General features: G+C 49.6%; 5 protein-coding genes across 5 annotated transcripts; 2 read left to right on the top strand and 3 right to left on the bottom strand.

Annotated features, from left to right (window-relative positions):
* Positions 1-2034: 2034 nt before the first annotated feature.
* Positions 2035-3107, bottom strand: F9C07_2284488 (uncharacterized protein; the record flags this gene model as incomplete). The annotated part of the gene is made up of 3 exons (XM_071510696.1): positions 2830-3107; positions 2287-2321; positions 2035-2144 (listed from the first exon to the last, which is right to left on the bottom strand). Exons 1-3 carry the CDS (start codon positions 2916-2918, stop codon positions 2035-2037), a joined length of 234 nt encoding a protein of 77 aa, XP_071364276.1. The 5' UTR covers positions 2919-3107.
* On the top strand, positions 3108-5486 carry F9C07_2284487 (uncharacterized protein). The gene is made up of 2 exons (XM_041286709.2): positions 3108-3836; positions 3896-5486. Exons 1-2 carry the CDS (start codon positions 3797-3799, stop codon positions 5182-5184), a joined length of 1329 nt encoding a protein of 442 aa, XP_041147276.2. The 5' UTR covers positions 3108-3796; the 3' UTR covers positions 5185-5486.
* Positions 5487-6594: 1108 nt separating this feature from the next.
* On the bottom strand, positions 6595-8650 carry F9C07_6672 (uncharacterized protein; the record flags this gene model as incomplete). The annotated part of the gene is made up of 3 exons (XM_041293605.1): positions 6595-7820; positions 7874-8046; positions 8115-8650. 3 exons carry the CDS (start codon positions 8648-8650, stop codon positions 6595-6597), a joined length of 1935 nt encoding a protein of 644 aa, XP_041147275.1.
* Positions 8651-8785: 135 nt separating this feature from the next.
* Positions 8786-9210, top strand: F9C07_1628487 (uncharacterized protein). Its single transcript, XM_071508260.1, has one exon. The coding sequence runs from the start codon at positions 8922-8924 to the stop codon at positions 9144-9146; it is 225 nt and encodes a 74-aa protein (XP_071364275.1). The 5' UTR covers positions 8786-8921; the 3' UTR covers positions 9147-9210.
* Positions 9211-9274: 64 nt separating this feature from the next.
* F9C07_2070081 (ankyrin) lies at positions 9275-15047 on the bottom strand (the record flags this gene model as incomplete). The annotated part of the gene is made up of 2 exons (XM_041293604.2): positions 9275-12222; positions 12278-15047. The coding sequence occupies 2 exons, from the start codon at positions 15045-15047 to the stop codon at positions 9275-9277; spliced, it is 5718 nt and encodes a 1905-aa protein (XP_041147274.2).
* Between the last annotated feature and the right edge of the window lie 217 nt (positions 15048-15264).

The following is a 15264-nucleotide window of genomic DNA, read 5'->3' as shown; positions in this document are numbered from 1 at the left end:
GCCAAATATAGCCTTGCGGGGACCGTGGTTGCCCACCCAAGAGGCCGTGTTAATCAACCGTTGGTCAACCCGACGCCACCAAGGACGCTAGCCTCAAATCCTTAAAATCAGCCAAGCTCGTCGGAAGGAGACGACGAGTCCAATGGGCGACTTGTACACGGCTTTAGCCTTGACAGCCTGTTCAGCCGCGGTTTCACACTTGCTGTCCAGGCTACTCCGTAAGGATAGGTAATTTTCAGGGACACCCCCGTTTCCACCCTTCACCCAACCTTCTCACTTATTACAAACGTTGACATGGTTTGGTCCTTTTTCAGGGTTTCCCAGTTGGGCTGGAGACGATGACGATCACTGCCACACTTTGGGGGTTGCGCTAACCTAGGTTCAGCTGTCTTCAATCCCCCTCCTTCGAGCTGTGGTTTGCTATTCTTGGAAATTTTAGTGACCATCCACTGCACTGTGCCACTATTGTGAAACTAGTGACATGGATTAGTATCTATCACTTCATGTTTGTTTGACGTAGTCTAAAAGGAGGGGGGATGGGGGGTAACTAAACAAAAATCATAGGTTAAAAAATTATGAGTAATATTCTGTTGCACAAAGTGTGGCTGAAGTGTTTGTTATCATATCGGTTATCAGAAGCTCAGCCACCGTCCTCGGCAAGTCAGTGTCCCAGCTTCCTGACTCAGTATCACTCCAGTGCAGAAGATCGACTTGGGATTATGATGCGGTCATGGCCTTATGGTTATCATAGATGATCATTCGATCATATCAGAGCCGATCAGTGTCGATACTTGCTATGCTTGTCTCTGTAATGCTATCGACCACGATTTAACTTTGGAGGATACTGCAGCCCATTACGTCAAAACTCAACACGCACACTACTTCCATAGGGAAAGTTAATGTTTGCTACAAGATCTAATCACTATCTGATGTGAATTATAATGTAAAATAGATTCTGTCGCTTTAATAGCTGATTTACTAATATAATTGAGTTGGTGGGCTCGGCCCTACCGTTGCGAAATATATATTGAAACACATACACTGTAGAAACATTGACTTTGTCGCGTACAAATAACTAATGAAAACCCTTTCATTTCATTCCATATTCCATTTAAGTTTTCTCGTAGTATATACATTTGCTATAGCATATATCTATAGCCCTTATTCTTGAGTAATCAAAGTTCAACAACTCGCTTACCTCTATATTGCACACGATTATGTTCTGCAACAACCGTCTATCTCGAATTCAACCGGAAGCAGGAGAAAAAAGTAACACACATAAGTAAAATAACGAGTCAGCGAGCGTTGCATCGTCTCTGGTTCATAAGGTCTTTGGCCTCGATTTCACGGTCTACATCGTGGAGGAGTTTTCAAACGCTACTGTACTCGACTAAGTTAAGCCTAGGCCCAAGACATACGGAGTATACAAAACATTTGTGTCAAAGTTCTCATTATCTGACACATTAAAAGTCAAGCTTGAGGTAATTCCAAGTATTGAAGCGTCCCGAAGAAACAGACGCAGATGTGTCTGATGTAGGATCTATCATCCTGCAGGCGTAAGTTACATTCTTAATCTGACGTTAATCCCAGTAGCTTCTATTATGGTGCAAACTCTCTCACTACAATGCCAAGAAGCCTAAACCGAGTCCCCTTATTTACCATTTCTTCTCTTTCATGAATGTCATACATTAAGCTTTTCACGGAGCACGCTGCAATCCTAACTATTCGGAGTACACAGAGCAGTTCCAGCCAACGCCACAAACTCAGTGATTGATGACCTATGGTACTGTGGCATGGATGTTTTTCGATTAGATAATAATGAGGTGGTCCGATACGAAGCGTCATTTCCTGATTGACGAAAGATCATAGGGCATGGTTTGACAGATAGAGGTGGAGTGAGCTTGGCTTATTAGAGTCATTATCTAGTTCCAGTCTTGGATCGTGCACAGGAACTGACGATGACTACAATTGAAACTTGAAACCGACTCAGCTGTGGCACACAAGCTCCACAGCAGACAAAGCGGTTGCAAAGTATCACTGCAGATATTCGTCGGTCGAGAGTTCAAGGAACCGACGGTGAGGGCTCTTCAATGCCTTCAGGGCATCTCGGCGATGAATGATCGAGGCTTTCACGGAACCTCGGACTATGCAGTGTGCACATTCCACGAACAACATAGAGTTGGCAGGATGAATAGGTACGGAACGTTTCTTTTTGAAAATACCCGAAGAGGGAAAAGGCGCAATCTGACAGTCAACCAATGACGGAAGGTAACAAGTGTAACGAACTGGCAGAGTCAGCAGCCGCAGGGGACGGTGGAACCCTGCATGGGCAGTGCAATGCAGCCCTGCGATGTTGTTACCCCTTCGAGTGACTTGCTGACTGCAAAGTGACTGTGCCTCAGGCCAACAGGTGGGCTGCGACAGCGGACGGTCATTGGTGGAGAGGCCACAATTTAATCTCCCGGCAAAGAACGTGGATTGGGTCCAGACCAGCAGGCGAGTTCCAGACACGCCCGTCATCTCTCTTGGAGCCACGGCCAGCACTAACGATCTGAAGTGGTGGTGTATGACATGGCGAGATGGTTGGTTTAATTCCCCGAGGAGTGCAAGTGGCCCCCTCACTCTTTCCGTCCCTTGGGAAAGGCAACCGTCGGTCCATGGATCATGTCAGGGGTACATCTAGCTATGTAGGTACGAAGAGGAAGTACCTTCATTGAGTGATCATATCATTGATTTACTAATTAATACTCCCGTTGGAGATCCCACACTCAGCCGTTAGATAGTTTCCCAATAGTCATATTGATAATGTACCCGCCATTAGAAACATACGTGCTCCGTGCTGTATATGTATACATCGTGCATATCGAGACAGACTCGACAGCGTGGTACAGAATATATGTAGGTACACCAACAGTCATCACCGAGGGGAACAGGGATAATATGGAATAGTAAGATCATGTTCTTCTTTATTGAGGGCTTTTCTTTCTGTCGGTTACATCGTTTTGGTCCCGTGCATGCACTCCACTTGCCCAGCCGGGGGTGGTGGTGATAAGCCACGGGAGTGAGTGGACGTAAGCATCCCGATTAATTAAACGAAAGTCAGTTGCTCTCCACCTGATTCCACCGTCCACCCGTCCGTCTCTCTCGCTCTCCTCTTGTCTGATTAGTAGGTCTGTCCTCCTCCCTTTCACTTTCTTCTTTCCCTCGTTTGAACCTCTTTATCATCTTTATTGTTATTGTTATTTCGCTTTCCTCCACCTTTCTTATCCCTCGTTCCATTCCTCTTCCCCCCTTCTCTTCTATCAATTCTGGATACCCGTTTGACCCTCTCCCAGGGGTCCCGCTCTGATATCCGTTTTTTCCCCTGGCAGCCGCAACGCGTGTCCCCCCGACGTCAACCTCCAACACCCACCTATCAATGTGCAGAAATTGACTTGTCCCTGCGCTGTGCCTCGCCAGACCTTTCGACCTTAACCGGTCGTCCGCAGCAAAATTCACCGTTGACAACCACCATCAACACCACTGTTCTTGTTCGTGGAGGACTATGCCCAATCCCTCCGTCCTTTCTTTTTCATAAAAAGACGCTTTCCGACGTATGATCCTATCGTAACGCTCACGACTTGACGTCCGTTCGAGCCTTTCACTCTTTTTGAATCTTCAGTACACGTTCATTACGCCGTTGACCGGCCAGCCACTCTTTTTCTTTCTGTGTTGCCAGCCTTTTTCATTTTAACGACGATTCCCAATATCCGCTTTTTTCTCCCCTTCTTATTCCTTTTATTCTCAAACCGTCATCATGTCCCTCTACCCAACCGACCCGTCTTTTTCTTCTAACGGTAGGTCCTTAGTTCTGGCCCGTCGCATTGGTTGATGTACTGACTTCATCGGCGCCAAGTCCTGTCCGGTCGATCCATCTTCAAACGATGTGTCTCATGCGATTCAACTGCCCCGACGTGCCCGTCATGCTCTTCGGGCGAAATATGTACCATGATCAGTCAGTCGTGTGACCAGTGCGCCACCACAAAATGCATTAAGACGTCCAGCGGTTCGAGCTCGCAGGGTAGCTCGTCAGGAGGAAGTAACGTAGGGGCCATCGCCGGTGGTGTGGTTGGTGGTGTTGCTGCTGTGGCCCTCATCACCTTCCTGGTATGGTGGTTCTTCGTCCGCAAGAAGCGTCAGGAATTAGCCCAACAACAAGGAACCAGCGACGGCGAAAAATCCAGCACCTTCACCGATGCTCGCCAGGCACGGAAGTCGACCAACTCGATCGCTTCTACCGTGCTCACTCGCGCTTCGAACGTCATCCAGATCGCCTACATCCCTGGAGTCACCAACCGTTCGCCCCCGGAAACGCCCCTGGTGCCGCCAGTTCCTCCGCTTCCGGGTGCCGCTCCCGATCAGCACTTCTTCATGCCCGGTGACCTGCGCGACTCGGCCTGGTCTGAGGCCTCCCGCCAGCATCGAAGTATCGCCCCCAGTTTGCGTAGCAGCGTTGCCACGACGATTTACCGCGATAATGCGATTGTGAGCCCCATGCCGGCTCAGCAGGCAATGCGCACCCGAGCCGCTGTGGTCAGCATTCACAACGGAGGGAACCCTCCGGGATCGGGAAATACGTTGGCGCCTCCCGATGCGCCTGCGGTCCCTGCCATCACGCAAGCACAGCTCGCTCGCGCCGCTATTACCGAATCGAATAGCAACAGCTCTATCGTGGCACGCACGGTCACTGCTAAACCGGTTATGGTGAAGGGCAGCATTAAAAAGAAGAACAAGAATCCGAACAATAGCAACACGGCTACGCCTAGCGCCACCTCGCCGGCCGTGCAGACAATTGAGGAGCAGTCGGAATCATCTACCTCGGCTGCATCGAGTACCAAGCCGCCACCTGGCCCGACCTCGGGATTTGATGCTAATTCATCCGACGAGGAAGAGGCCCATGCGAAGGACATCCAACCCAGAAAGGGCGGATCACCGGCGCCTAAGAGCCCGACAGTAATCGAGGATTCACCCGCCGTTGAGCAGAGCCCTTTCCAGGATCAGCCAAACCCCCAGACAAACCGACGCGCATCGGCGCGCTTGTCGTCTCGACTCGAGGCCGACGAGGGCACCAGATCTAATCGAAGCAGCCGAATCCCACCCGAGCGAACGGAAAGTCCATTTTCCGACGCCAACGAGGTGAAATGAGTTTCGTGCATGCTTTTCTCTCTTGTTTTCCGTTTCAGTCTGGGTCCTGATTGGCGACTATTGGCGTACGAGCATGTTTGGGTCAATTGACCATGTTATAGAAGCTATGTTATCTTACTTTTCGTGTATCTATGATCCGCTATGCTTTTGGATCGATTATAGGTCTATCAATCATTCAGGAACTACTACGGGATTCGCCGTGATCAGAATGAAATTGTCTCTAGACCGTTTATTTTCCTACTAGCAATGTAATACCACTCTTGGTTCAGGAACCATCTGCCCGTCCCGGAACCAGAACCAGAACCTCAAGCTGAACCACGACCAATCATGTTCGCGACGTGGTTCGTGTGCGGACCAAAGTAAGCATCTTACCAGATGAGACAGAATCGCAACTATAGATCTTCAATTCTGAGGAAATAAGCAAATAAACATCCACCCCCTTGTTAAATCTCACCCTCAATCTCACCCTGAAACAATCCCCACATCATCCCAGATCGTCGCTTAGACTGCGGAGACCAGAAGGATCAAAAGAAAGCATAGACCCAAAGATGGTCCTGTTTCAGATGAACTTTATTCTGCGACGTGTGGGTGATGAGGATTTGCGGAAGGGGTGTTTGTACATACCGAAAGGGGGTGTATATCTATATTCGCATCTATATTTGTAGAGAATAGAGTAAACAGGGATCATGAGTCTCATGTAGCTGTATCCAGAGAAACCGTATCAGATTATGCCATCTCCTTACTTGACAGGTCAACCTGTATATGACTAAGTGCTCGTCAGCCCTACCCCTGGTTATATATATGAGGAAACTAGTCTCACTATACCGGTTAATAGCTCAACAGCCGATGCTACGACAATCCTTGCCGTAACAGGTAAACGTGCCCTATGTCACGTCTCTGGCCAGTGGATCTCGGTGATATTGTATTAGGTCTGTTTTACTATCTCCCACCACCCGGAATATCTATCTCTTATTAGTCCCTTTAGACCTTAGTATTCTGCCACCCAATAAACGGGTAAGTTGAAGGGCGGAGGGAAAGTGCAAAACAATATTTACAATATATAGAACCCCCCCGGCCTTTACAAAATCTTGGGGATGAGATCGACACTGCTGCTCTGGGGCTGGTGATGTTGGGGGAGACATTTGCACCGTTGGATTGTTCCGAGGGAAGTGTGGAAGGGGTGGGACACTGTAGTTTCACTTCGTCGGATACTGTTAAGTCTGATTTGAGGAGATTATATGCTTGATGACCTGCTGGCAACATGTCCACTGCATGTACTATACTCGACATAGAATCTAATTGAAAGACATCTGCCGGCATATCCTGCATTAGGGTATCTCATTACATTCACCAAACTACCTCCATAAACACTTCAAAACCAAGATACGGAACAAGATGGAATCCCACAGATCACCCCAAAGCCATCCTCCCATTACTCTCATACAACCTAACCCTCAAACCCTCAGCCTTCTCCTCGACCTCTCTCTCAGCCACACCAACAGCATCCTCCCCTCGACCCCGAAACAAGAACAACAAAGGAACAGGATCATTCCTCCACTTCGGAGCCCTCACCCCCCGACTCTTCCACATACTCCCAACCAAAGTCACGGCACCAAGCACCCACACCAACCCCGGCAGCACAATCCACTGCCACCTCACCTCCACATAAATCACACTAGCCATAGCCCTTCCAACCGCCATAGAGGCACTCACAGGATCCGAATCCGCAATGAAAACCGAATCACGAAACGACTTTGTCACCGCCGCAGCCACATTCTCCATGGCACATTGCAACTTATCCATACTCCCCACATCACAACCGGTGATATTCCCAATCGCCATGGCCTGGATGAAATCCGGGGCTGCGTACATATTCAACGAACTCGGGATAAACGAAGAACTATACATAGACCGCATGAACCAGACACCCGTGAACAGATCCTGGAAGAAAGTATCGAGAGAGGAAGCGGCGAGATCGGAGAACATGAAGCTTGTGTTTGGGGTGATGCCTTGTTCTAGACCCCAGGGTGGGTTGAAGTACATTCCTGCTGGGATCTTCTGGAGTTCGGAGTCGGATATGTTGAGGTCCTGGTCCCAGGTTGCCCAGCTGGTTTCCCAGGTTGCGATTGTGGTCTCGTTGTAGATGTTGTTGGTGACTGTGGCGTTGAAACTGTGGATTATCGGTTGGATGGAACATTCTGTTGCGTGCCATTTTGTTATGTTTTCGGTGAACATGGTGTTCATGGATAGATTGGTGGGCGAGACCATTTGGATTGGGGGGAGGGTGGCGTTTTTGTAGATTAGGGCGGTGGAGGCGTGGACGGTTGCGATGGATAGGGGTTGCAGGACGTCCATGCCGGAGAGGAACCATGCTGTTGTGTTTGCGAGTGGGAGGGTTGCTGTGCAGTTGGTGGTTCCGTCGTAGCCGGAGGGATTGTTCGTGACGGTGGTGCAGGTTGTGTTGAGGAAATCTGTGACGTTGGAGCAGCGCGCGCGGACTTCGATGGCCGCTGTTGGGCCCCAGGTGCAGTTGCTTGTGTTGCAGATGTATTTGGGGGTCGCCCATGGCTTGGACTGGTCGTTGTTGAAAAGTGAGTTGTAGACATTTGCTTTGAGAGATGGGTCGACCCAGACGACTGGTGTTTTGTGTTAGTTATAGTTTATTTGCAAAGTATGGGAGCTATCTTACTGGCGTGGTTCTGTAATGGTGGCCCGGTGGTGTTGTAGTATGTACTATTTGCCAGGAAGGCTCTTTGCGAAGAGTCTACAACTGAGTTCGGAAAGTAATGAATGAGATTCTGCGTGAAGGGTTCAAACGCCAGCGCTAGAATCACAGCCAAACTACCCCAAACTGCGAAGTGACTGTACACAGGGCAAAGCCCAGTAGTGTCAGATACAGGAGAAACAGAACAGTGTGTCTATCAACTCACCGAAAGCGCAACGTCCATATCAGCTCCCCACTTCCATAGAACCTCCGACTAGCCGAATCGAACGTCCGGAGATTCGGCATAGGTCGAGCCTCCTGCGCGAACCACACCCACTTCAACTGGCCCAGGGCCTCGCTGATCGCGTACAAGACACATCCCTTAGAGATCGTGCTCAGCCAAGAGATGACCGAGTTCAGCGATACATGCTTCCAGGTCGGTTGCGGCTGCTGATCAAACTTGGCGAGTATGACGATGATAGCGATGAGCGTTGCAGCTGATAGGATCACAGCCGGCACTTCCCAAACGTACCAGTCCGAGTTCAGCGTCCATATCGATCGTCTGGAGTTTCTTCTTTGGTTGCTTTTCTCTCTTATCTCGGGGGAGGGCTTCTGAGTTGGTGGTACCGGTGGATGAAACGTCAGCCGCAGCCCATCTGCATATAAAATATGATCTTGGCTCTGCGATATGTGTTCGTGGGAATGGACACTTGAGATAGGCGAGTCTGATCGTGAGGTCTCATTCTGCCGGTCTGGAGGCATATTGCTAAAATTGTGGATGTGGAGTAATCCGCCAGCACGGCGGAGGAGAGTATTCACCTCCTCTCATCTCGTATTCAGGCTGTGCTCTATACTAAATAAAACTGGTAGTATGACCTGCATGACACGGGATATCTTAGTTCTCGTGCTAGCATCCTAGTGGCAGAATCTAAAACCCAATGAACGTTTGACGTGTCGGCAGCCTTGCAGTGTGTTGTTGGGAGGGGCTGTGTTTGGGGTCCAAAGTAGGGCTTGAGGTGGAGACTCTTGGGCTATGCTTGGTACTTACTTTAATATGACCGGTCGATGGAATCTGGGATATCTATTTATTGCCGTCATAACCGTTGGCATCGCTGATCCTGCAGTTGTATGCCAGTGGTCCGTGACGCTAACCCTAACCCACGGAGGGCGCCTTAGTTTATATTTAAATTACTCTGCCGTGTCTTCACAAACTAGACCAAGACAGCACTTGAGCCCGGATTTCGCGAGTAGAGAGTAATAATTCTCACTTATAATCCCATATCCGGTACCTATGCATGTACTCTGTCCGTGTTATTATGCAGTTTGATTAGACCACAGCCTCAAAAGCGTTCCTCCACCCGACCATGGCCCTTAGGATATACTTGTCTACCCCTCCTTCTCAAACAACCTCATGATCCCCTGCATCCCACGAGCTGCAGCCACATCCAAAGCAGTCAGCCCTTGCTTATTCTCCTTCTTAGCATCCAAGCCACGCGCCATCAACTCCTCGAACAACCACACGCCATCGGGCTCACTCTCGCTCTCAGGTGTATCTTCCCGCGCTGCGATAGCATGTAGCAACGTATCCCCATTATCATTAACCACAAATATATCATGAGCTTGGAACATCTGGCGGACATCGTCTTCTGCAGGCGGTGAGCCCATGCCATATTCGTCTCGCTTCTGGACTGTCCGAACAAACGGAAACAAAGGTGTGTTTCCATGGGCGTCACGGGCGTTGACATCGCAGCCAGATTCTACGAAGCGATTGTATAGATCTTCGAACACAGCCTGGCGGTATATCTCTTCTTTTGATCGGTGGTCATAGGAGGAGCTAATATATACTAGAAGTGGGGCGAGAATGTGTAGTGCTGTTTCGCCGTTCGGACCTGTTATGAGGGGATTTGCACCAGCGTCAAGCAATGCCCTGGTCATTTCAAATCTTTCGTTGTCGCCATTCGCGTAGCTAAGAGCGTAGTAGAGAGGGAGCAGACCGGTGTTGTTGGTTGCGGAACAGGATGCACCCTTTTCCAATAACAGGGCGACGGTTGCGCATTTGCCGGAACGACAGGCAAGGTGGAGAGGAGTTGAGCCGTCCTTGTCCGTGACGTTGATATTTGCGCCGGCATGTATTAGTTCAATTGATGTCGACTCTTCGCCTGTATAATATCCATCGACAGAGGAGCAAACACTCAGCAATGGGGTAAGGCCGCTGCGGTTTGTGACGTCGAGAACATCAGGCATAGATCTTAAAATGGGCCCAATGCGGCCATGATAGTGGGCGATCTGATGGAAGACTGTACTGTTGCTATCCTCAAGCTCTAATAACGGGTCTGCTCCCCGCTGCAGGAGGAGGACCATAATCGCCTCTCCAACTTCTCTTGGTTCCATGGCCGCAGCTAGGAGGGGTGTTACCACCTCGGGAGTCGCCCCATATCGTCTCTTTGGATAGTATACCGCATTGACATCCGCACCAGCGTCCAGGATCATGGCTATAGCTTCACAATCGCGACTTTCTATGGCAACAAATAAGGCAGGTACGGGGCCCAGATTTATATCGGCGCCGTGGTCAAGGAGTCTCTGGACGAGTTTACAACCTCGTTTGGTTTTTAAAGCCACGAGAAGAGGCGTGGACTCGTTGCTGGGCGACAGCTTGTTGATATTCGCGCCATGCCTTAGAACCACCTCAAATGTCTCATCTCTCCAGAAGCCATGTCTACCTGGACCTTGGCTTTCGCCGGCAAGCGCGCACTGTAGGACGGTGTTTCCCTTCGAGTCTGTGATTTCAAGGTCTGCTCCTGCGTTGCAGAGAGTCTCAAGCGCTGCGATGTTCCACCACTGCCCGCCCGCTGCGAGAATATGTGTTGCCGTGTATTCTGGGGCTGGTGGGCCTGGTCTGTCCGTGCTTGCGTTGGCATCCTCATCGAAGGGATCCTGATATGAAGCATTGACATCGATACCCAGTTCGATCAACAAATCTATCATCTGCAAGTTGGACAATTCTTGAGTCGCTGCAGTGTGGAGCAACGGGGGAGAGAAAGCATTAATGTCCTTCACATACGGTGCCATAGTCTTCATCGTGGTTAAGAGGCCCCAGTGCACAACGTAATGTACCGAGGTCAGCCCGTCAGGGCCCTTTATCATCAAGTCCACTCCAGCACCTAATAGAGCGTCCAATATAGTCTGGTTTCTCAGCGATATAGCCGTCTGAAGAAGGCTATAGGCATCCGACCTTTCTAGACTTAGAGTTTGAACGATCTCCTCAGCATGCATACTCTTTAAAGAACACAGTTGACCCATTAAGGCTCTGTTTTCACGCTGCTCCCTGCGACATGAGAGCACATTCCATACCTCTTCGTGACCTAGATGTAAAGCGACATCGCAGGCAGTTTGACCAGAGCTATCTCGCATATTGAAGTCGGCGCCTGCAGACAGCAGTAACTGGACAATATCCTGCATCATATATGCTTCGCTTTCACGCTCGATAGCGAAGCTGAGATTCCAATAGGCATCACCTCTCCGGCTTTGCAGTAGCGGGTGTATAAAAGGTCCCAATGTGTTGGATCCATCAATAATTCGTGTCCACCATTCTTCCCCGCTATGTTTACGCTGCTTCCTTAGTGCCGCAACATCGACTTTATGCTCTGCAGCCATGTGTAGCGGGGTCCTTCCATGGCAGTCTGTGATGTTAAGATTTGCTCCAACCTGCAACAGGTGATAGACACATTCAGAATTCCCTGAATTAGCTGCGTAGTGCAGAGGAGTGTAACCGTGCTCATCCCTTTGGTTTAATGACAAGGAACTTTCCTTATATAGTTTACACAGTAGGCCCACGACATTGCTTTGCGCCGCGGCGGCCGCGAAGTGTAGTGGAGTTCGACCGTCATGTGATAGAGCCTGCATATCTGCCCCTGCCTGTATAAGTCGCCATGTGATAATCCCTGAGTTTGAAGAAGCACAATGGATAGGCGCAAGGCCTTTATTGTCTCGTGCATTGACATCTAGGCCTAGACTGGGTTGCAAGAGGAAGTCTATCTGGTCACAGGTGCTCGGGTTAGGAAGACTGGCTACCTTGTGTAGAACTGTTTGCCCACGATGGTCTGTTGTGTTTGCAAGCCCGCCCAGTCCAAGAATCACCTCGAGCCTAGTTCGCACGGGGAGGAAATCACCGCTTGATACGGCCGCGTCATGAAATGGAGTGTTTCCATCCAAGTCGATCCCATTGATGTCAACTCCTTTTTCAATGAGTAACTTCATAACTCTCAGCGTTGTATTCAAGTCTTGCTCTCCGTTCCCATGCAGCGTTAGTTGCACTTGGGCAACTAGGTGAAGACCTAAATTGGACTATTAGGACAGATAGAAGTTCAATAATATCTCAGGTATACTCACAGGACTTGTGTTGAAAGTCTATCGCTTTTGCATTGGCACCATTTTCCAGCAATCCGATGATGAAGTGCGGCTCTGCATTTGCGCATGCAGCCAGTAGGGCTGTCCTTCCCCTTCGATCTCGAGATTCAAGATCTAGCCCTTTCTCCGTGAACAATGAGATAGCGTTTACTCTTTCGTAGCCATCGCTTCCAAACGCTAGCTTATATATGCAGGTCTCTCCGGCTTTATTTTTGACCGTGGGATCTGCGAATTCCAACCATTTCTGCACGTCGGAGTACCTAAGCGACCATGATGTGCAAATGTGATGGAGTGCCGTGTTGCCATCGGAGTCCTGCAGGTTAGGGTCCGCCCCGTTTTCGATGAACGGCGTAACATCGCCGCCTCGGCAGATCGCTGCGGAAATAAGAGGGGTTACAAGGTCTCCCTGCCGACCGTAGTTGATATCGGCTCCACCTTTCACAAACATCTTGATAACCCTAGAGTTCATGTTATCTCTTGTTAGGTTGTGAAGGGGGGTATCTCCCTTGTTGTCAGTCGCACAGGGATTGGCACCATGTTCAAGCAGAATTTCCACGAATCGCTCTGTTCTATCTGATCCACGGGGAGTACACATGTGCTGCTTAGTCCAGGCAAACAGTGCAGTCTGACCGGCATCATTCTTTGCTTCAAGATCGCAACCCGCCTCGATCAGCAAAATGCCTGTTCTCTTCCACTCCTCCATGCTGCAAACGTCCCCTCTACTCCAAATTCTGTATCCGGCGGCCGTCCAAGCATGGATTGGAGTCTGTCCCCTTCCATTCATCGCGATATCTAAGTCAGATGGGGCCTCGGAACTGTCTAATTTGACCGATCTCCCATCCACATCGGCACCATAATGAAGCAGGATACGAACTGCCTCCGAGCTAGCGCGCCGCGCAGCTAGAAACAAAGCTGTGTTGCCGTAGCCGTCTCTCTTGTTCAAATTTTTCAGAATCACGGGGTGTCGAAGAAGGGCTTCGAGAGTTTTCCATTGACCTGTAGCCGACGCCCAATGAGGAAGGACTGTGCTCTTTGAAGGGAGATCCAGGTTCTGTAGCAGTTCTAAGACACAAGCTGTGTGACCTAGCTCACACGCATATTGTACCGGCGTCTTCCCTATTGTAGATGGTATCCACCACCAGTGGCCTTGGTCTTCACAGGACTTCGGAGACATGGGGTCTGCACCAGCCTCAAGTAAGAGTTGCACGACCTTGACATGGTTACCCCTCGCTGCGTGGTGAATGGGTGCTAGGCCGTCAATATCGTTTATGGTAACCGAGGCTTTGTAACCTAAAAGAACCGCTAGAGTCTCCGAATGCCCATTCATACAAGCATAAGTAGCTGCCGTCCGATTACAAGAGTCAGCAAGATCCGGGTCCCTATGCTCCTTTAGGAGGTGCTGGGTATATGCCGGAAGCCCGGCCTGAGCGGCGAGATGAAGTGGATGGAGGCGATCGGGGACTGTCTGGTTCTCTTTTGCGAATAGGAAGTCCTTCCAGCTTTCGAAGCTGTGTCTATCATGCTGAAAGAGAGAATCCAATTGTAATATAAACTCTAGGTCTTTGGCATCACACTTGGCTGCATGATAGAGTAGGTTCTGCGATGCATACTGTAGGAATGGGAAGTGGACCATTAGCTGTTTGCGGTCTGCCTCATGGTCTGCTGGCTTGGTCGGACGTGAAGGCAATGACCAGGATCTGAAACAACCAGATAGAAGATAATCCACACATAAGAGAGTGAGAGATCGATGAGTTGAAGTAGGTGTTATGACGGGGAACGAGTCGCTAGTTTCAATGGGAGTTGTCGCAGTACTGCGATTGCTGTCTAAGAGGAACTCGGTAAACGTGTGGTGAATAACTTGCACGGTTTCGTTATCTAAGATCTCCAAAAGTGGGCCACATGAAGTACGTATCATGATCTTTGCATCCTGCGAGCTACTTAGCCCGCTACGATCAAAGCAAGAATTGACCAAAGCTGCTAATTCCGTGACACGAAGTGGACGGCATGCGTGTGTGACCCAGGAGAGTAGCCAGCATTGAAAGTGCTGGCTAGCACCAGAACGCGAAGAATGTTCGCGCAATATGCTGACATACATCTCTTCCAGTGAACTAGGGAGGTGTTGTAGATGTTTCTCCACTGGCAGCTCAGATTGCAGAAGTATCTGATCGAGCATGAGACGGGCATAGAGGAATAAGCCTTGTGCTTTTTGGCTGAGCCTGTCCTGGATAGTTGACCGATTTTCTGACACAGCAAGATTATCCCGCTGATTAGCTACACGGTGAGCTATGTATGTAGCAATATCCTGGTCCACCATTGCCCCTGTAAGACGGATACGGTTCCGGAAGGAGCCTCTAAGCGCTGTCTGGAGATGAACTTCTGGGCGACTAGTTATTATTAACTTGGCCGATTCCGGGTTCTGTTGCCCAAGCTTCTGTAGTAATTGTAGAAAACCGTCATTCTCGATTGCAAGCTCATCTAGTGCGTCGAATAATACATATACCTTGGGCACCGTGTCAAGGCCAAATAAGAAAAGATCCCAGAGCTCATGAAATGGAATGTTATCCACGTCCTGGTGTTGGGCTAGAAGTGTCTTTAGCCTCGCCTGAAGCAGAACACTATGATCCAGAAGCTGATACAAGCAATCTTGAACAAGTTGTCGGGGTTCGCTGTTTGCCTTGATGATTTGGCGAGCGAAGAAGTACGTCACCGGTATACCTTCTTCTTTGAGGGTACGAATCAACTTGGCGGCCATGACAGACTTGCCACTGCCAGGAATGCCTTGAAGCCATAATGTGTTGATGTTCGCATCATGCCAAGCCTGGTATTGCTCTGTTTGGAACAGCCAGTCTCCGGTCCCAGAGGCATGGGCATTCAGATGTTTCTGATATTCACTGCCCTCCGTCTCGAACTCTGTAGGAGACAACCAGGATTTGATTTGTCCAATGTCCTGACTGGTCGCTATGGAGAAT

The sequence above is a fragment of the Aspergillus flavus genome, chromosome 5 (genome assembly GCF_009017415.1).
Source record: "Aspergillus flavus chromosome 5, complete sequence".
Classification (NCBI taxonomy): Eukaryota; Fungi; Ascomycota; class Eurotiomycetes; order Eurotiales; family Aspergillaceae; genus Aspergillus; species Aspergillus flavus.
The sequence above is the reverse complement of the archived record's forward strand: the minus strand, read 5'-3'. Positions and strand labels throughout refer to the sequence as shown.